This window comes from Symphodus melops, assembly GCF_947650265.1.
Source record: "Symphodus melops genome assembly, chromosome: 1".
NCBI classification, from domain to species: Eukaryota; Metazoa; Chordata; class Actinopteri; order Labriformes; family Labridae; genus Symphodus; species Symphodus melops.
The window spans coordinates 2,717,368-2,738,199 of NC_136691.1; the positions used below are offsets into that span (position 1 = coordinate 2,717,368).

Here is a 20,832-nt window from a genome sequence, read left to right on the forward strand (position 1 = left end):
TTTTTTTTTTTTTAAAGACTTGGTGGACACGTGGCGTTGTATGGACGTGATCATTACAAATAATTTAAAGACTGTTGTGTTTGAAAAGTCTTTGAGGACACATGAGAAGGTTCCTTCAGTTTAATGTGATATATCAGTCATGTAACGTCGTCTAGTTTACCGTTATAGCGTCATAAAGCGGCGTTAGAGGTTTGTACTGTAGGTTCATTAACATCTCAGGCAAGGTTCACTGAAAAAAAAAAAAAAAAAACATCCCGAGGATTTATACTTGAAGAAGAGTGAGTGACGCTAAAGGGAATCACATGTTGTTGTTTTTTAAATCATTGCTGATTTATTTTGTTCATTAAATCAACGTTCAGTTTTCTCTGCACTAAGGAGAAAAGTTCGCACATTTTCGGCGTTAGCTGCTAATTACAAACAGCTAGCTGAGGCTGTGTATTGGCATTGCCTCTGATTCAGTCGTTAGCTGGACTAGATGTCAGCGTTTCATTGATTTGGCGCTACAAATAAACATCGTCCACTGACATCCGTTCATGTTACATTATTTGCCAATTTATCGGCCAATAGCGATGTTGGACCGATGCACATGTTGGTGCATCCCTGTTATAAACTGCTGTTGTGTTTGGACAGTCAGATTTATAAGCCAATGAAATCGGAGAACCAACTTGTTTGTTACATTAATTTAAACTAAAACTTCAGCAATTGTAGAAGCACGAAATATCTGTTTATAAACGTTTTTTTTTCATTGATTTAAAGGTCACACATTCTGCAAAATCCACTTCTCCGTGTTTCTCTAACTTTAATGTGTCTCGAGTCTGTCTACAAACCCCCCCCAATGATGGCTGTTTGGAGATGTTCCCTTCATGACATCACAAAGGGCAGTAGCCCCTCCCCCAGGTGGGTGACACTCCCACAGCTAGGTGTTTGTTCTGCCCTCTGAGTCTGCCTTCTCACCGTAAACAATAGGACATGGAGCCAGAAAGCAGCGAGTACACCCGAGCCCTTCCAGAGAGGGGGCGTGGTCAGATACAGCTCATTTACATATTTAAAGCTACAGACACAGAAACAGCCTGTTCTGAGCAGGGCTGAAATAGAGGAGTTTATAGACGTGATCAAATACAGGATCAGAGTGGATTTACAACAACACACTTCACACACATGATGAAGAGGAGCTCTGGGACTTATTTACACTGAAGAGGAGGATATGGGACCTTTAAAGTTAAAGCTGCAAAACTGATCATATTGTTGATGTAACATACGTTGTTGACCCACATGGAGGCTTTTATTTTCTTCTGTTAACATTTTTTTTTTCTTGCTCCTTTTTTTTTTTCTCGAATCTTTATTTTAATTTATTTCATAATTTTTACAGAAATTCTCCAGCGTCACTTCGTCACAAAATCATAATCAGTGAAAGTGACAGATTCTGACAGATTCAGTCGAACAGGTTTATTTTAAAGATGAAGCCTCGTTAACGGGACAAACGAACATCAACTAGAACCTTCTGTTCACAACGACAGTCTACGTTAATATGTCGTCTGCAGGAACATCCTCTCTGTATGTGTTGGATGTTTAACTTTGACTGTTGCTGCTTCTTTGTGTGTCGTATTGAGTCCAAGGTTTCTGTCTGGACCTGTTCTGTTTGTAAACTGTCATCAGTTATGCTTTGATTTGGAGCTTGTTCAATTTTATAAATAAAATTAATTAGAACTTGTCCAAATGTTTACCAGGTTCTTCCTTTGCCTGTTCTGCAACTTTTCACTAAGTTTAATTTAACTCCAAACATGGACCTTGGTCTAGGAACTGGAGAGCTTCCAGATCACTGCCGAGGTGCCCTTGAGCTAGGCACAAAAACTGGAGCTAAAACAAAAAGATCGAGAAATCAAAACAACAGACGTTTCAGCTCAGATTCTGTCCTGACGTGTGATACCGGGGATTGTCCACAAGGGGGCAGGAGAGTTTTTGTTTACAGCGGAAGTGACGCATAATGCAGTTCTTATGCGGCCTTTAAGGACTGTGGGAGATCTTAGATGCAGAAAGGAAAAAACAACTTAAGAGAATCAAAGTGTTTCTATATCAACCTTAAATAATTGGGAGATGTTCTGGATAAAGTCTTACGAAAGTCTTATAGATTAAAAAAAAATCTTCCAAGGAGAAACAAAATAATTAAGACATCCTAATTACTCAGTCATTACCTTTCAGGTGTCATCAAAGTTAATAATTAAAGCAGATAATAAACAAGTACAGTCAATAAAGCATGAACTATGCAAATGTAAAAGTTAATCTAAAGCAGAGGTACAAATTGTGCAAAGGTTTTCAACATAGAGGCGACACTGCAGATGATGAGGAGGGATTTTCTGCAAAATGTTTAAAGAAATAAAATAAAAAAGACACCAGGATTAAGTGATCGTCAGGATTCAACCCAAAACTTCTCCTTCCATCTCACATCTCAAAACGAAACTGTCCCCCTTTACTTTACTCCGACGGATGGTACTAAATGGAGTAAAAGCCAAATGTTTAGATTTTAATAGGCAAAACTCCGAGCTGATTCTCGGGCATTGAAGGCACCACGAACAGCTCGTTCAGTCAAAGCCAAACCGGTGGTGCGTAACCTCTGTGCGTAACATGCCGACTTAGTTTAAAGAGCTTGTAATAACATAAAGTAAGTATTAATACTCTCTGTTTATATGCATGTTGTTAATTTCTGTGTGTGTTTCAGGATGACTCGTTTTCTGACAGTCATGTTTTTCTGCATCCTAACAGGAACATGTGATAACCCTGTTTTGTTGGAGACTTTCAGTCTTTAGGAAGAAACGACGTTTTTTTTGTTGTTTCTTTACGACGTCGACGTCAACAACGCGCAACAATGTAACGTTTGACTGCGTGACGTCACCTCAGCTTAAGAAGTTCCGCCGAACTACATTGAACTACTTTACGATTTGTAGTTTTTATGATTGTTTATATATTTGAGTGTGTGCCACAACTCTGAAGTAGTCTTTTATTTTATGATTTTATTTACTCTTAAATTCGGTTGTAAAATATTTCAGTTTTATTCTTTTTTTTAAAATTTATTTTATTTATATATAAGTACACATTTGTAGTTTTTAAGTGTGTCAGAACTTGCATATATGAGGCATTTTTATGTCTTTACTTTCGTTTTGGACAAGCATTAGAGTTTCTATTTATTTTGACATCTGCTGTCTGATTGTTTGTACAATTTTACAATTTGATAAAGTTTATCCCCCCCCCCAATAAAATACTTAATTTCCTCGTTAATTTGGTTTAAAAGATATCCCAGTGAAATCAACAAGTTTACTAAATGTTGACTCTGAAATCTTGAATTGCTGTGGATGTTTAATTAGCTGTCAAACAGGTAGTGCAGTTAAAATGTGAAACACTCCTTTAAAGTGTTACCAAAGTCAAACGTGTCATCTCTTGTTTACTCACTGTTTTATTAACCACATTGACTTCTGTTATAAAACAAGCTGTTAGCCACAGTTAGCTTAGCCTTAGTGAAACAGGCCAGCCGTTATTGATGGAGTGAAGGAGCTTATTAGCAGTGTAGCTTAACTGAAGTCACATTGCTTGCTGGTGCATGGCGGGGGGGGGGGGGGGGGGGACTACATGTATGAAACCTTTTTGCACACTTCACTGTCAAGTGTTTTTGTTTTCCTCCCAGGAGGCATCATGGCAGCTCTGTGGAGATCCTACCAGGCCTTGATGAGCAAACACCCGTGGACTGTGCAGATTGTCACCGCAGGTCAGTAGAAGCCACATTTGACTCCGACTGGAGATGCAGTCCAAACTTTAGTTCCTGGTTCAACTCCCTTGTTGGTGACGATAAAGTGATAGCATGTGATGACAGACACATGGGGGGCTTAACGCGACCTTTGCTCCAACATACCGCCTTTAAATCAACACAGAGGAGACAGGTCTTTGACCGAGTTACCTTGACTTCTTTCAGTGTGTGTAGAGAAGGGCTGCACTATAAATCACAAGGCATCGTTATGACAGTATGACAGTATTTATGCACTTAAACTTAAACTCGGTATGTTCACAATTTAACCATTTGACGGAGGCCCTGCAGGTTTAAACATCATGTCAGTACATTCACATTAAGCTGCCTTCAGATTAACTGATGCTCGTTTATTATAAATTGAAGAAAAAAATGTTTTTTTTTTGTAGGTCTTAGCAGGGACCTCAGAATCCGCTTTATCAGCAAGGTCTGCTTACACACACATGAGGAATTTGACTTTGGTGAACTGTGATCTTCATGTACAAAAAGTACAACATTAAAGATGAACAATAAACAAAGACTGATACTAGTTGTGCTAAAATGCTGAAATTAACATGACGATAGAATATGAAATGCTGACATGATGATAATCTGATGCAAACACATGTAGGACAGCAGAGAGACATAAAAAGTGAGTGACAGCGTTTGTGTTTATTATTGTTGTCCAACATTGTTTAATTTTGTAACAGCTCATAAGTACATAAGAAACAGGAACTAAAGCAACACATGTGCAAACGTTGGTGAAGCTGAGGGAGAGAGTGAGAGCAGCACAGGAAGCTGAGACTTCGTATCCTGGGTGGAGCGAGGGGCCCAGGGGCTGCAGATCCAGATGTGATTACTTCAAGGCAGCACACACACACACACACACACACACACACACACACACACACACACAGAGTAGCGGGAGTCACACTCTCCCTGTAGTACACTTCAATCCCCACTAGATGGAGCCAATTAACAACATTTGTCTGATACAGAATCAGGAACAAGAACAAGATGTACTTTAGTAACCCTGTGAGGACACTCTGTTTAATGAACATGCTACACACACACACACACACACACACACACACGCTGAAATACACACATGCACAAACAGGATCCTGTGAACATGCACTCATGGAGAGATGTCAGAGTGAGGGGGCTGCACACAGCGAGTGCTCCTTAGCTGGTGGGGGTCAGGTGCCTTGCTCAATGGCACACCGGCAGTGCTCAGGAAGTGAAGTGGATCCTCTCCAGCTCTCTCCATCTATTCAAACAACCTCCAGACTTGGTCCTCACCGGGAATTGAACTGGCGACCCTCCAGTCCCTCCAATCTGTCAGACAGACGCCTCTTTTTCTTATTACTGGCTAACTGTTCAAATCCATGTCACAAATAAAGATGAAACTTAGTACAGCGGCTGCATGGAAGGACAAATCAAAGCTGCTTGTACTTCAGTTTTTTTCCTCCATGAGATGACGCTACACGCTTTTATTTCACCAATTTAAAGGCTAATGTTTCCTTCTCTAGGTAGACGACCTGCGTGGTTGGATTCACAGAAACACAAATTGATGTCAGGAGGATTCTGAGAAAGCTCCTTTTATAAAATGTAGCTGCCCTGTAATTTGTGAAATGCGTTTAGGTAGTAGATTAGATTGACCTGAAAACTAACTAACAAGAGTATCAGCATTCATCCTGATCAGAGATCAGTAGAGATACGTGTATATGTGGGTCGATTTGTTTCATTTATTCTGCAGAAGAAAGTCGACAAAAGATTCACCACAAGAATGATCCTTCCAGTTCTGGGAACCTCCTCTGGAAAAAATACAACCGAGTTTTCAGGACCGTAGACAGAGTCTATAACGGGGAGAGAGAGGGAGAGAGAGGGACCAGCAGGTCGCTGCTCTCCTGGAGGATTAAAACCTCTCCACATGGGAAACGTTAGCCCAAAGAATATATCAAGATGCTCGGCAGTGCTCTGGACTATTTACAGTCCTTTAATGAAGCACAATCCTGAAGATCTGCTCTGTAAAGTGTAGGTGAAGGAAAGTGCCGTTAGGATGATTCAAAATGTCTTCCAGAGTGACACATGTGGAGATGTTCCTGGAGTTCATCAGAAGAAGAGATCGAAGATATTTGACCTTCTCTCGACCTGACAAAAAAAAAAAAAAAAAAAGGTTTTACTTTGCATCGTGATGCTGTTGACTCGACACAAGATCACTGCAGGAAAAATCAGCAGATAAATCAAGTGAAGCGTCTGTGTAACTTACAGTTAACCTGAGACATGGACAGACAGTGTGTGTGTGTGTGTGTGACACAAATGATGACGTTCGGTGTCAGACTGCAGCTTCAGTCATCGCGGCCTCTGAGTCAACGTGAAAGAAGACAGGAAGTATTTGTGTTTATTGCTCTGGAGGTAAAGATGTTGACATTTCCTGTTCGGTGTTCGCGTGTCAAACGTTCCACCTTTATTGGCTCTCCTTTGACATCACAAGTTAAAAAGGTCGCCTCTTGTTCAGCTCGATCGGTTTGAACCGTTGACAGTGCGAGCTGACGTCATGGTCGAGTTTTTAAGAGTCAGAAGAAGAAGAAAAAAACGAGCTCCTGAAGAAAGTGATGTTGACAGCTGAGCTCTGTTCAGTGAGGTTTTGATTTGCTGTTTCGTATCGCCAACATTATTCTCTTTCACAATCTGAGTGGAGTCCATCGAGCTAACGGAGCGCGGAGCAGGAAGTTGAAGCGTTTGTAGAAACCGAGAGAGAGAGAGAGAGCAAAGAGTCGACGTGTAAACGATCAGGAGGTAGAGCGGTGATGTCGCTCCTGCTCTACCTGATCTATGATCTATTAAACGCGTCTGTCAGCGTGTTGCAGGAGCATGAAAATCCATTCTGCAGCTGAACGTTTCAATCATCCTTTAACAAGATGCTGCACAGAAGGAGCCGGTGTAGATCGTACTCTTTGTTATGTATAATGAAGGAGCACAAAGTCAGAGAGGTGAGACAGAACGTCCTGACCAGACTCGGGATGAACGGCCGTCTCCTGAGACTGAAGGGAAGTGGGTTCAACTTCCTCTCTGATCTGTCCTCCAGCTTATTTCTGTCTCATGTTGTCGTTTCATTTCTTGGCAATTTGATTCACATCACTTTTTAGTGAAGTTATGTTTTTAAGCAATAAGGTCATTTAAAATGCTGCACACGGCACATCATGATACATCGTGATATTGATTTTGGATGATGACCACGTCGAACAGAAATCTCTCTCTCTCTCTCTCTCTCTCTTGCTTTCTCTACCTCTCCCTCTCTCTCTCTCTCTCTCTCCCTCTCTCTCTCTCTCCCTCTCTCTGTTTATCTCTCTCTCTCTCTCTGTTTATCTCTCTCTCTCTCCCTCTCTCTGTTTATCTCTCTCTCTCTCTCTCTCTCTCTCTCTCTCTCTCTCTCTCTCTCTCTCTCTCTCTCTGATCTCTACAATAAAGCCCACAAATAAATCTTATTAAAATTTTAAAAAAAAGCATCATGAGCATTAAATAAAAACTACTACATCCTTTGTTGCAATGCATTGTGGGTAATTAAGTAAGTCAAATCTGCCCCCTGTATAGACATGTTACTTTTTGGTTGCAGCATCTCTCTCATAATGTATATTTTGTTTAACCTCACAGCTCTTGAAGCCGTTTCTCTACTCTTGTCTGATTGTTTTTTTTTTTTAAATCTTTATTTAAAACAATGTAAACAGAAATGCCTCTTGCAGCTGCTGTAAAAACAAAAAATCTCTGCCACACATGTACAGTCATCCCACGGGAACAATCTCACCTGCATCACTGTGCTCTCAGTGTCTGTCTGCTGTTTGTCCTTCAGGCTCTTTAGTGGGCGTCGGTGATGTCATCTCCCAGCAGCTGATCGAGAGGAGAGGATTGGCTCATCACAACGTGCGGCGGACAGCCAAGATGATGAGCATCGGCTTCTTCTTCGTGGTAAGAAGTGTCGTCTCGGCGTATGGATGTCACAGATAAATATAATGGACTTCAACTTGTTTTCTTTCCTCTCTGGTCTTCTGACTGTTCAAAGTGTTTTCACACGGCAGGTCACACCTGATCATCTATTTATTGCTGAATTATTTTCATGACATTTTCCCACTTTTAAAAATTTTAAATATGGTTCAAACACCCCACTTAAGGAATTTATAACTACATCTGAGAGATCACCATGATAAATGTCTATTTGTCTCTGAATATTGACCATAAATCTAAGAAAGATATCGGCCGATATATCAGCATCTGATTTTTATCTCTCCAATATCGATATCGGTATCGGCCCCAAAAATCCCGTATCGGTCGGGCCTTAGTTTGACGAAGATAAAACTTGAATTGAATCATCATGTTAGTTATTTTAGTGTTTTGTTCCGTTGCGTGATCCGTGCTGCGTATTGTTCCCTTAAGTCTTTTGTATCTCTCTGCGATCGAGTTTGTGTGACAGCTGGATAAAGTAGCACATGTCTTCGATGACGTCATCCCCACATAGATGGGGAGTTTATTTATATTTTCTTAATCGTCTTACGTCCTGCCAATCAGCCGCCTCGTCATTTCAGATCATAGGAGAAGATCTTTGCCAGTTTTTATTTATAGGAGCTCCTTTTATGCAGGATTCATGTTACACCGAGACATGTTTGCTCCTTCATGTAGAAAAGCACAACTCGTACATCCTGTCGTGTTTGTTCTCTCATCAATAATATACTCATAAATAATATGTATAATTTAGGCTGATCTGCTGTTAACATGCAGACATAAATCTCTGCGTCGCACTTTGACTTTTTTATGAGGGTGAATCATGTTCACGTGAGAGGATGCGCTCTTCAGATTTCCTTTGTTCATGTCATTAAAGGGTCCAGTTATCGGGGGCTGGTACAAAGTTTTGGACCGCCTCGTGGTCGGAGGGACTAAAAGTGCTGCCATGAAGAAAATGCTGGTTGACCAGGTGAGAGCAGCTCTGAAGAACCTGAAACAGTCTCTCTCTCTTCTTCTCATCTCTTACCTTTTATTTGTTGTTATTTTGATTTAAAGAGGAAATATTCTCCCCCTTATTCCACCGTTTCAAACACTAAATGAGTCTTAATGAAATGTCTGTGTTTCTGAGCTTTGGTCCAAATATAACGAAGTGAATCAAGCAGCAGAGGAGGTTTGTGACCCTGTAGAAACCAGCTCTCTCAGAACGCTCCGTTTTGGTGTGTGTGTCTCTTTAAATGCAATAAGCCCCGCCCCCTGAGTATTCCCAGTAGACATCACTCCTCTGTAATGAGAATAAAAATGGCGGACCTGTGCTAAAGTTTAGCTCGAGGCTGGAGGTGGAGTCTATAGGTGGAGATACCAGGAGAGGGGGAGGGGATTATTTTACCAGAATCCCACTGTGACATCACAAGGAGGGCACATTTGAAACAGAGCATTTTTCTCTGTGTTGTCAGACTTATACAAACAAATGACTGCATGGATTTCTTTCACAGGTTGTGGGTTGATAAGACACTCAGGTTACCCACATACATATTCAAAAACACTGTACGAGCAGATTTTTCACAATATGTCCCCTTTAAAAGACGAGCTAAAGTTGTTGTTTTTCTGACAAAGTTTAATAGAAACAAGAGTGTGGGTGTGTTTCCATTCTCCACTTACGCTCATTATTTGTGGCTAAAAGGGCGGATGAGTCCCGACCATAAAGAGACAATTTCCTCACATCAGACTGATGGACAGAAAAGATGTCAGATTAATTCAAGAGCTGAGATTTCTGGCTGTTTGCTGTAACCCCACCCCCCCCCTCCCCCCCCATCCCTCCTGTCTTTATTTATCTGTGGGCCTAGAGGACGATCTACATGTGATCATTGCATCTGCTGCATGCTGATTTCGTTAACAGTAAACGGGACTTAAAAGGACGATAAGGAAACTTGAAACATTACAGCCACCAACGACTCTGAGGCCAAAGTTTGCTTGATTAGCCAATAACTCTCGGGTCTGTGAAGTGTCTAAAAATAAAGTCTTTGTTTGTATCCGACCAACAGACCAAACGGCGAAGCAAATTTGTGAAGCTGTAAGCAGAGGATGTGAAACGCTTCTGCTCATGCGGCGAACCTCCGGTGTTGAAAGTTAAGCCAATAAGGACAAGTTAAATCCAGTGTCCGCTTAACGCCGGCTCCAGGAAGTCACAAACACACGACACAAGGTTTTTACAGCATGAATAAACATGTTTAACTCCTGGTTCCAAACTAAATATGTCTGACGAGTTGCTGTCATCGATACGTGTTATCCACAGTTAGACGTGGAGCTGACGTGATTGACAGGTGGGCGCGGTGTAACGGTTCATCAGGAGGCTTAAAACTCGCCTCAGCTCCAGCTCCCCAGCCTGTCGTTTGGTTGACTGAAAGTTAGGGTGAGACAGCATTTCCAACGTGGAGGCTGCTGCTGATGAGCCTCCAGCGCCCCCTGCAGGAACAGATGTGTGACGTCACTCAGGCTTTGTTCATTAGTATTTACAGTCTGTGCAGTTTTTACCGCCCAAGATGAAAGTTAACAACCCAGAAAAAAAAGGGTTCATCCTGACTGAGGTGTTTTTGTTAACCAGAGGTTTCAATGTCTTCCAGAAAGGTGACTTTAAACCTCCGGTGAAACAAGTATTTAGTTGCGGTGAATATCAGGTTTTAGGAATAAATAGAGGACTACATTTTTTTTTACATTCATGTTTTCCACTTTGGTTTAATCGTCCATCAGAAAAACATCTAATCCAGATAAAGCCCCAGTCCTTCCCCTGGTCACGCTGCCCTCTGGTGTTTGATTGGATCAAACTCCGACAGAACAAGACGTCAAAAGCTTTCAGTACTCTCGACACTGAAATATTTATCGAAGCAAAGGGTTCCGCTCCTCCGCTTGAGCGGCTCTGTGTCCACACTGCACGCTGCTCCGTCTGCCTCGCTGATAACCGAGGGGCCATTTGGTGAAATGAAAGATGAACTGCTGCAGCAGCTTCTCACGACGTCAGACCTGAATAACAGAGGAAGAAGTCCTTTATGTAAGTCTCGTATGTGAGGAGAGGTTTCACTGTGGATGTTTATTTAATATGCACCAAATATGATCTTCAGCATCTACTCAGGCCTCATAGTGAGGGGAAGAGCTGCCTTTTTTAATACTCAAATCAGACTTTTATTGCACAGGGTACATTACAAACTGCCCGCTCATTTAAACATTAATCCTCTGGATTAAGAGAAGAGAAAATAAATGTGATTAAAATGACTCTTAGTCAAACCTGAGGGGGCTTTGGAAGCACGTCGTGGAAATGCCGAACTTTCAGTCCACCTGACAAAAGTGACGGGCTGAGGCGGGGTTTAAGCCTCCTGACAAACTTCACCGCCGGCCCATCAGTCCATGAATAATTATCATTATTATCATTATCATTTATGAGCTCAAATCAGAAGAATTATTCAAAAGTCCAATGTGAGCTAATCGGACCTTTTCCATTTTTTTTAATCCAGGATGTAACCTTGTTCATTTCTGAAGTGTAAACTGGCTTTTTTTTAATGTGACTTCTGCAGCCAGCCTCTAGTGGACACTTGATGAACTGCAGGATTTTGCATATTAAAATCTGAGCACTCCGTCTGCAGTTAGGATTTACTGAACAAAGTGGGGACCCACTAATTTAACGAGGCTAAATGCAACTCAGTAAAGATTTAAATGTCTTTTTAAAAGGCATTTCATTCACACTTCTACTAACTCTCTCTTTGTTTGTGTTTGTAGTTGTGTTTCGCGCCGTGTTTCCTGGGAGCTTTTCTCGGGATCTCCGGCGCTCTGAACGGACTGACGGTGGAGAACAACGTCACCAAACTCAAGCGGGTGAGTCAGCTTTATTTTTTATTCTGCCTTTTTCACACATGCACGCTCGATCGTTTCTTCTATTCTACCTTTTAACTGGACGTATTCGTGGCATCAACAAACAAACAAACAGAAACTAAACGACAAAGCAGAAAAGAATGAAGCCGTGCACGAACGTCAAAGCAGTGATAGGATACAAACGCGCTCGCCCACAGTGAATATTCCCGAATCTTTCCTACTGTGTCATCACACCCCGACTTCATGCTCTGCAGGCGAGAAAAAGTCCCGGTAAAGTCAGAGTCTGTTTGCGTTCACACGTGCAGCTCAAAGCAGAAATAACAGCAGATTTTGAATCGTTTAGTGCATGTGTGAAAACAGCATTTGTTCAGTGTGTAAGAAGTTTGTGATTCCCCTTTTTGTCTGTTTTTTGGGTGAGATCTTTTTCTTCTCAAGATTTCAGTTTATTGTCAGTTGGGAGAAAAATGCTCGAATTAATTTAAAATGCAGGACGCTAACTTGTAAAATGTCTTCCACATGTGCAAAATAGTCCGGGTGACGTTGGTTAGTCGAGGCAGAAAAAGTCTCTTAAGCTCGGGTTAAATTTGTCTCCACTTGAAGCAAAGATGAAGTGTTTGACCTCATCTGCCCTCGGCTCATTTTTCATTCATGAAAGTAAGAAGACGGAGGAGGAGGAGGAGGAGGAGGAGGAGGAGGATTTTCAGCTGGAGCCACACGGGTATGAGTTAGAAAGAGGGAATTAAAAAATATAACGGACGCCCAAGTTACAGTAAAAACAATATTTTTTTAAATCATCACGACGTATTCTATTTGAAAAGTGAAAGGAGGAGGAGTCCGTTTCCTGTAGAAATATCTCCAAAACACGTGAAGTCTTCGGCATCAACGCAACTTTTTTTAGCCTCTCAAAACAATTCTGAGTCATTTTAGAGATGAAGTCTGTGCAGGGCTCTTCTGACCTCTGATTGGTCCTGACTTGTGATTAATATTTACACTGCAGATTCGACACAAACTGGCTCCAGAGCAGGTGGTGGTTTTTTTTCCTGAATGAACACAGTCAGGTAAACGAGAGGAAGTTAGTTTTCATGAATCTGACCTCCAACACTCACCTCTCGTATTATTAGAAACTATTTCCTGTGATGGAGGTAGAGACGAGAGAGGGGGGGGGGGTGGAAATAGCTGGAGTGACTCATACCTTCATATATAGGCATGTGTGTATCTGTGTGTGTGTGTGTGTGTGTTTGTATGCCCAGTCTGAGCTGTCATCTTGTGCCAGCTGCTCAAACGCCGCTCGCCGCCTTGCTTACCCAACGTGCCGCTGGTGACCATCAATTATTTACAAACGGAGCGGCGCGGCGCTGAAAGGCCAACCTGGTAAATGTCAGAAAGGACAGAAAATAAATGACAAATGTGCTCATTACAACGAGGCCTGGCAGCCGGGAAATGTGAGAGGAAAATTAATCGAGCCGCGCGCCGGTCCAATCAAGACTTTGCCCTTCTTGTTCAGCTGTTACTCACCTGTCTGCTGTTTTTACCTGTGGAGCGACGAACACCTCAACTCCACCTGAAAACACTCTGAAGGATTATTTTACCTTTCAGATGTCAGCACACATGAGACTCAATTTGTGCAAATCAGATTTGGCCGAAATCCTGAAATCCGGTTTGATCCAACCCGATCAAAGTGTCCAAAATGCAGTCTTACTTTTTTTTTTTTCAGATAAATTCCAAACGTTGTTTTTCCTTTTTTGTGAATGATTTTGATTATTTGATCCTGATAATATTCCTCGCCGTTCAATCCAGTTTCATTTAATCCAGATGAAGCTTTTTAATCTCACGGTGTCCAAGGGTCGCTGGTTCAAGTTGGACCTCAGTATGGATATTAGGCCTTGCTGCACTTGAGCAAGGCACTGGACCCCCAGCTGCTCAGAGCGCCCCCCTGTGTGCAACCTCTAATCTGGTCTGAAGACAGGATTTCTTCACCGTCTTACATGTTCAGTGATGTCAGCGTGCATCTTAAGTCCCATAATGTAAATGAAATCTTTTTGAACAGATCGTAGAGAGATTCAGAGCCATTCAAAAGTCTCTTCAACTTTATCAGACAATAAACTTCTTCTATGTTGGGGCTCAAATATAAGCATAAAAGCTTAAAAAAAAACATCTTAAAAAATACAAAATCATTTGTCATTGTTGAGTTTAAAAATCAACTTTTATAGATAATTCAGTTTCTGTTAGCATCAGAGGCATGAAGCTGTGTGTTACATTAACGCTTTAAATTGAATTTATTTTTACGCTCCCTTTGAACATTTTGTCTTTTTTATTATTCTCTATATTTGACATGTTTTTAATTATTTTTTATATATTGGTAATTGCTTCTCATATTTTACTTGTTATTTTAATCTCTTTTTTTTTTCCCGCACCAACACACCAAGATAAATTCCTTGTGTATGTGGATGTACTTGGAAATAAAAACGGATTCTGAAGCTGAAGATAAACTGGTGAAGAGTGTGGGAGCAGAGACTGGGCCTTCAGAGTGTGGGAGGGAATACTTTGACGTGTTTCTGACGCTCGGTGTAATTTCACCTCAGGTGGCGAAGAAGCTTGTTTGGCCTTAATTAGAAAAACCGCTTCACCTTAAAAAAAAAGAAAATGTTATAACTGGAACATTGGCTTGTTTTTTTTATATGTCGGGACACGTTGAGGTGACCTTTAAGTGGATGTCAAAGGGAAGTTTTTGTGTGGTCAGATTGTGTTTGAAAGAGCAATAACACACACACACTCACACACACATTTTGTATTTACTGAGGAGTCATAAAGTCTGTATCTACCAACCTCTTCTTTCATTTGAAGGAAAAGATCAGATACTTTTTTTTATTTCAAAGACCTGTTGATTGAAAGTGAAAGACGTTCACTGTACAGGGAAATACCCCCCTCACACACACACACACACACACATACACAGTAACAAGAACCATTATACACAACATTCAAACATTACGAGCCGCACACAAAACTCATGACCACAGCTGCTCACAAAAGATCTGCTCTGAATAAACAGTTGGGTAACATTAACATTAAATACAAACAGATAAAAACAGTCCTTCCTCATGACTTAAAAAAGGAGGCCACGTTGCATCGAAGAAGTAGGTTAATGGGGCACAGGTGTCCTTCATGGACCCCATCAACAAAGACTGTAGTCCTCGATGTGGGTGGCCGGCGTTGTGTCCTTTCCCAAATCTCTTCCTTGACTCGTTTTTTATTAATCCCCTGTCCTGTCTCCGGATGTACAGACACTGTTAAGGGGTTACTGTTGGTAAAGTCAGAGGCTAGTGGATGTGCAGCACCCAAAAGGTTCAGTCATAGAGGCTGAAGCACGAGCATACAGGTCCAATGTTAGCCAGACAGGACACGAGGGTCCAAGATGAACATGCATCCAAATACAGCAAATATTCGCTCCCTGGTTACAGTCCCAGTTATGCCACCAGCCTGCTTAGGTGGTTGACGAAAAAGTGTTACATTATCCAGAATGCTTGGTGTCATTTTGATTTAATGTATTTTACAGATGAGAGACAGGGATAGAGGATGCTTTTTGGACTTGAACAAAGAGACTCGAGAAAACTGTATTTCAACAGACGTCTCATAGATAGTAGAAAGTGGTCTGTCAACACCTGAAATAAGAGATAAGAAATTAGTCTAAATCTAAGTGACGTCTCAGGACTTCCTTGTGAATTGGAAAGAGTTCATTTTATATCCTGAAACTGCCTGAAAAGTTTGAATAAGGTGAGTGCTTCTGTTAGGTACTTCACTGATTGGAAACATAAAGGAGTGAATCGTCTGCATAGAGAGAGACCTTATGCTAAACTCCTCCTCTTGTTGTGGCAGAGAGCGATCACATTTGGCTCTATGGCAGCAGCTAAAAGAAGATGGATCAGAAGGGAACCCTCAAGTTAGCAAAGCTGACGGTGAAGTCCAGCTAGTGCTGCTCGGTGCAGGTATACGCTGTTAAGCTAGCATGACCGTTAGCGCTCGTCACAGAGCTCTCTGCAGCTCCGTCTTTTTCGCTTGATTAAAATGTGTCTTAGATACAAACTGTTTGAGAGCGAGAATTGTGTTTATTTTGGGAAACATTAAAGTTGCTCGCAGAGGCTAAAAAAAACAAGCGCCAGAGATACATTTTGAAACTAGACGATTCATAAGGATGCTTTAAAAGTTGTTTTTTTTAATGAATGAATTCCTTCTTTTAAATTCACCAATGACTTTTTGCTATAAATATTCAACTCTACAGAAATACACGTGCAAACTTGCTTTGCCTTTCTCCAAAGTGACTCGAGAATATATCAACAGGGGGTAGATAGCCGTGTCCATCATTACTGATTACTCAACTATTACTTGGCCAGCCGCAGATATTTTTGGCTTTAAAACTTCCCTCCACCCTGCATTGTTTTGGAAAGAAACTCTCCACCAACTGGAGTTTGAACACATCATCATTTCTCACTTCATCTCCCACTGGGAGTTCAAACTGTTACGTGGTGGGAAATGTTGGTGGGATGAACCTGATACCTGAGTAGGAAGTCCGAAAAAAAATAAATAAAAAGTTTTCTCCATCTACCGACTTCTTGTGCCCAAAAAAAGTCATTTCAGTCTACAAAACAGTTTGTTTTGTTTTTATCCTGCAAGACGCCATCGATCACAGCGTTCCTCGGTTTCAGCCTTATGCGCAACAAACAGATTTTAGGACGTTCAGTTATTCAGCCGTCAGAAGAGATCGATTTTTTAGCTTCAGTTTTTCACCTGAGTTTTCATGATACCAGAATGTTAAACTTTGACACGATGCAGAATTAGTTCTCCGCCTCAGATCGTTCACATTTCTTCTTCTTCTTCTTCTTCTTCTTGAGTTTCAAAGGCACATTTCAAAACCTCCTGCAAACAAAATCACAGCAAACTTATAATCATTAAAGTACCTCAGTAACTTGTTTTAAATCTTTGTTCACAGGACTACCCAGATGCACTGATCTCCAATTACTATGTAAGTTTGTCGTCTATGCTTTCACATTTTCTCAAACATTTGCTGTCAAAAGAAAAGTTCTTTGAGCTGTAATTTAACTTCATATTCTAACCAACCAAGTTCCTACATGTTGTTGCTTTAATCACTAAATAATCACGCTTTTCCTGCTCACGGCTGATTGCTAGTCTTGATCTATTCTTATATTTATGTTAATTCATTAATTTATTGTACTCAGTCTCTGAGCCTGTGAGTCACATGTTGTATAATTTCAACAAGGCTGGAAAACAACTTTTCACTTGGGGGGGGGGGGAGCTGAAGAAGTAGAAGTTGAATGTGACCTGTTTTTGTTTCAGTTATGGCCTCCCGTCCAGATCGCCAATTTCTACTTCATTCCCCTGCACCACAGGTAAACCTTCAGCAGCTTTGATCACATGATTGGGTTTTTGTGAAGTGAAATTAAAGAGAATCTGAAGCCCGTAGCCTCGTGGTAAAGTCCTCGACTCCGACCCTGACCCTGCCCCAGCTCTCTCCTCCCAAACACTTCCTGTCTTTCTTCATCTGTCCAATCAAATAAGGCACAAAAAAAAAAACAGCCTGAAATGTCTGAAAATCTGTGGTTTCATATCTGTTCAAATCTTTTTTTTTTTTTTTTAAAGTGTCTGGATTTTAGAGACAGGGTTTCAGTGCGTGCAAGAATGCCCCAAAAAAAAAATCTTTTTAAATGTCACAAGAGTCACGTTTGTGTCTAACAGCCTGTCAGACTCTGTTACGGACTTGTTCCCTCCTCCTGCAGGTTGGCCGTGGTCCAGGTCGTTGCTGTTGGTTGGAACTCCTACCTGACCTGGAAGGCCAATAAGATGTGAGGGACGCTCACAGGTCCAGCCTGTGCCGTTGTTGATGCTGACGATGATGATGATGATGATGATGATTAACACTCGTTTGTAATGAGTGTTGGGCATGCGCCGCTTCTAGTCTAACTCACTTTAGGCTACTAAGTCTCCTGATATTTGAAACGTGTAAAACTGTGACTGAGTCACTCGTAAAGGTCGGGAGAAAGTGCTCGTCTACGCTGAGTGACAAATTCACACTTGAAAGTCAAACTTGCATTTGCAGAAAATGTCTGCGAAAGTCTGTTATTTATGGAAATATGGATTTAGAGATAGAGTGCCGCTGTAGCCACACACACACACACACACACAAGTTAACACCTACATGTTGTAATCCATGTCATATATTTGTGTTGTAGGAGGTCATTGTTTGTGTGTTAGAATGAAGGACATGTTTACCTCAGCTCTTTCTGTTCGTCCCTCTTTACCTGCACACTTCAACGCTCAGGAAAGATTCACACAGTTCTATTTTTACACAAAGGGAGTCATGAGAGAGCCCATCATCTTTTTCTAAAGTAACACCAGGCATTATAGGTTAAAGGACGCAATGCATCCTGGTCTTTTGAGGCTAAGTGCATGGCTCGGGAAAGAGCCGCTTGATGACAAGAAAATCTGGGAATATTAATAATTTTTTAGAAAAACATTTATTAAAGAGTTTGCAGAATATATGACAGCAGGTGATTAGCTTATCTTAGCGTAGCTTAGCATAAAGAATGGAAACAAGGCTACACAGCTAGCTTGTCTCCCTCTGAAAGTACAAAAAGAAAATCCCTCCGAAGTTGAGTCGTTCGTGTAGTTTTCCTGATTATTCTCCTCGGTGTAAAAAAAAAAAAGGACAGGTTGAGGATTTAAGGGGAGTTTTGGGCTGGAATATTTACCCTGTTACAAACTGACTTCCTGCAACAGCCCCCTTTGCGTTTTTCACATTCGTTCTTACTCGTTTTATCTGCAGCTGTTTTAATGTTCCAGTGTGGGAGTTGTTATTTCACAGCGCTGATTCGCCGCATCTCTCGCCACGTCTTCCCAACGTTCAGCGTGTGATACCGCCCTCTCATGGCAGATCACGGGAGGACACAAGTATCCAGAACATTATGATGTGAAAGAGCCGCTGATTTACTGCCTCTGAGGTAAAACGTGTGACGTTGGGGGACGACTGTTTTCATTTGTTTCTGGTCTTTGTGTTTCAGCTAGTCGAAGTTGTGTTTGGATCAGTCTTCTCGTTTTCTGTAAAGTCCAGAGTCAATAACTAATCTATTTACCAAAACGTTGATTTATGCCCTTTGAGCGCTGTCGTCTCTAAGAGTCACATAAATCTGTTGCTGCACGAACAATCATGATACAAATGTTGGATTTTCCTTTATTTTTAAATCTACACGAAGTCTTTGTACTTAAAATGTGAACCTTTTTTAATGAACGTCAGCTGTCTCTGGTGTGTTGGAGAATAAAGTTTCACACCAGGTGATGTCAGTGGTGTGTTTGACCTCAAACTTTTTTTGTGTCCTGCTCGTCTCTGGCCGGGTGGGGTTTGTTTGGAGGGAGATGTGGAGGCTGCTGAGCTGGGATGTCAACCAAATAACTGCACACATTTGTTTCCCACACAAACACACTTGGCTGATGTGAGTGGGGGGGAGAAGGGGGGGGGGGAGACGGGGCCTGATGCAACTGCTGAAAAATCTTCCAAATAGCCTCTTTACCCCCCCGAGGGAAACGAGCTTCTCCCCGGAAAAACTGGAACCTCAAACCTGAGGAATTAAACGATACGTCACTTGTTAACCTGAACGTGATGCAGCTTTAAAAAGTCCAGTGTTCAGCATGAAGAGACTGATTTAAGGTTTACATTGTTTTACTGATGAGAGAAATATGACTGTCTTTGATTTAAAAGTAGCAAATATGAAAGCTGCTGAATCTTTAAATGATTAAATCCAAGCAGAATTAACGTAAACAAAAGTCATCAAAACGCCATAAAACGCCTGAATGAGACGAGACGTTGTTTGTCCTTGAGAGTGAAACTGACCTTCAGCAATGCTGCAAACGAGATAATCACTAGTGAAACTCGATGTGAGGTGAAAAACCACCAGCTATATAAATATGGACAGCACATTTACATCTTCTTTCACTGTGCATAAATGAAGCCGAATGACCCGGGGCGACGGGCGCTGGTGACCTCTGCTGGTTGGTGGAGCCACGGCCCTTCAAACTTCAACGAGCCGTCAGGTGAAGTTCCCTGAAGAATATATTCTTGTGTTGCTTTGAAGCAAACACTCTTCATCTGGTCTTTCCCTCCTGTAATAAGATTTTAGTTTTTTAATAACTGAAGTTGATGCTGAATCCTTTTTATGACCGACGAAAGCAAACAAGACCATCGTCGACGAGGTTGATTATTTCTGTCAACGTGTTTTAAATACGTCGACCTGCAGCTGACCTGTCAGTGTCGGACAACGGAAACAAAATCTCCCTGCTGAAACGGACTTTTCTGTATTTTCACATCAAATGAGTGATATATTTGATGTCTCAAAGAAAAAAGGATGACATTTTTAAGGTTAAGAAGAATGTCATACATGTGTGCAGGGGGGGGGGGGATCGGGATCTTTAATGCCTCTCCAGAAAAAGTGACCCAATTCAAAATGTTCAAGGAAGCCAAATAGTCAAAGTCCTCATCTGTGTGAGCAGGTAAGTTGACCCTGCAACATCTAAGTGTGGACTGAAAGAGGAGCTGGACTCACCAAAGGCTGTGTAAAGTGGACTTGGCCTCCCTTGCACCTTCTCCTGATGTTTTTGTTTGTTTTTGTTTTGGAGCCACGGGTCAGGGAGGTCAACTACAGGTCATCTACAGTTTATTGTTTTTGTGGGAAGTTGGCACCCCGGAGAAAAACGATTTGAGCCTGAACTGTGTGAAAACAATTCAGCAAGTTCAGCACCACGGACAGCTCCAAGGCTCCATCACGCCTCTTTTACAGAGGTTTTTTTTTTTCACTGTTTTATTTTTGAAGAAGTTATTTCTTTGGAGGATTTTCTGATCATGTAAGAGACTTTTTTTTCTTTACAGACAAGCAGATCAAAAATAGTGTTTTAAATGAATTAATTCTAGATAAGAAGTAAATGATTGATTGAATTTGTCCTCTTTTTTTGTGGGATTTTTTCAGCTCTAACTTTATTCTCTAATATTTATCTCTGATCATGTCAAATAAATGTAACAAAAAAAACAGTCCTTACAGGGCAGGACAGTTTAATTATCCAGAAAAAATCAAATGAGGAAATTGAATCAATCAGGGGGAAATTTGATTGTTTTCAAACACAAATACACAGGATAACTG

General features: G+C 41.3%; 1 protein-coding gene and 1 long non-coding RNA gene across 3 annotated transcripts in view; one reads left to right on the forward strand and one right to left on the reverse strand.

The window, feature by feature from the left end:
* LOC306832295 overlaps positions 1 to 1,695 on the reverse strand; it is a 2,645-nt gene extending 950 nt beyond the window's left edge. Inside the window, exon 1 of the long non-coding RNA XR_013780207.1 lies at positions 1 to 1,695. This exon is cut by the window's left edge and continues 728 nt beyond it. This is a non-coding gene — a long non-coding RNA (uncharacterized lncRNA).
* Positions 1,696 to 2,526: 831 nt separating this feature from the next.
* On the forward strand, positions 2,527 to 19,005 carry mpv17 (mitochondrial inner membrane protein MPV17). Of its 2 annotated transcripts, XM_079356759.1 has the most exons (9): positions 2,527 to 2,659; positions 3,677 to 3,757; positions 7,626 to 7,741; positions 8,649 to 8,741; positions 11,540 to 11,635; positions 16,620 to 16,652; positions 16,985 to 17,037; positions 17,425 to 17,490; positions 18,471 to 19,005. In XM_079356759.1, the coding sequence occupies exons 2-9, from the start codon at positions 3,685 to 3,687 to the stop codon at positions 18,616 to 18,618; spliced, it is 678 nt and encodes a 225-aa protein (XP_079212885.1). In that variant the 5' UTR covers positions 2,527 to 2,659; positions 3,677 to 3,684; the 3' UTR covers positions 18,619 to 19,005. The 2 variants fall into 2 exon arrangements, with proteins under 2 accessions (XP_079212885.1, XP_079212886.1); XM_079356760.1 differs by lacking the exon at positions 18,471 to 19,005 and having other exon boundaries at positions 2,529 to 2,659; positions 17,425 to 18,286.
* Positions 19,006 to 20,832: the final 1,827 nt, after the last annotated feature.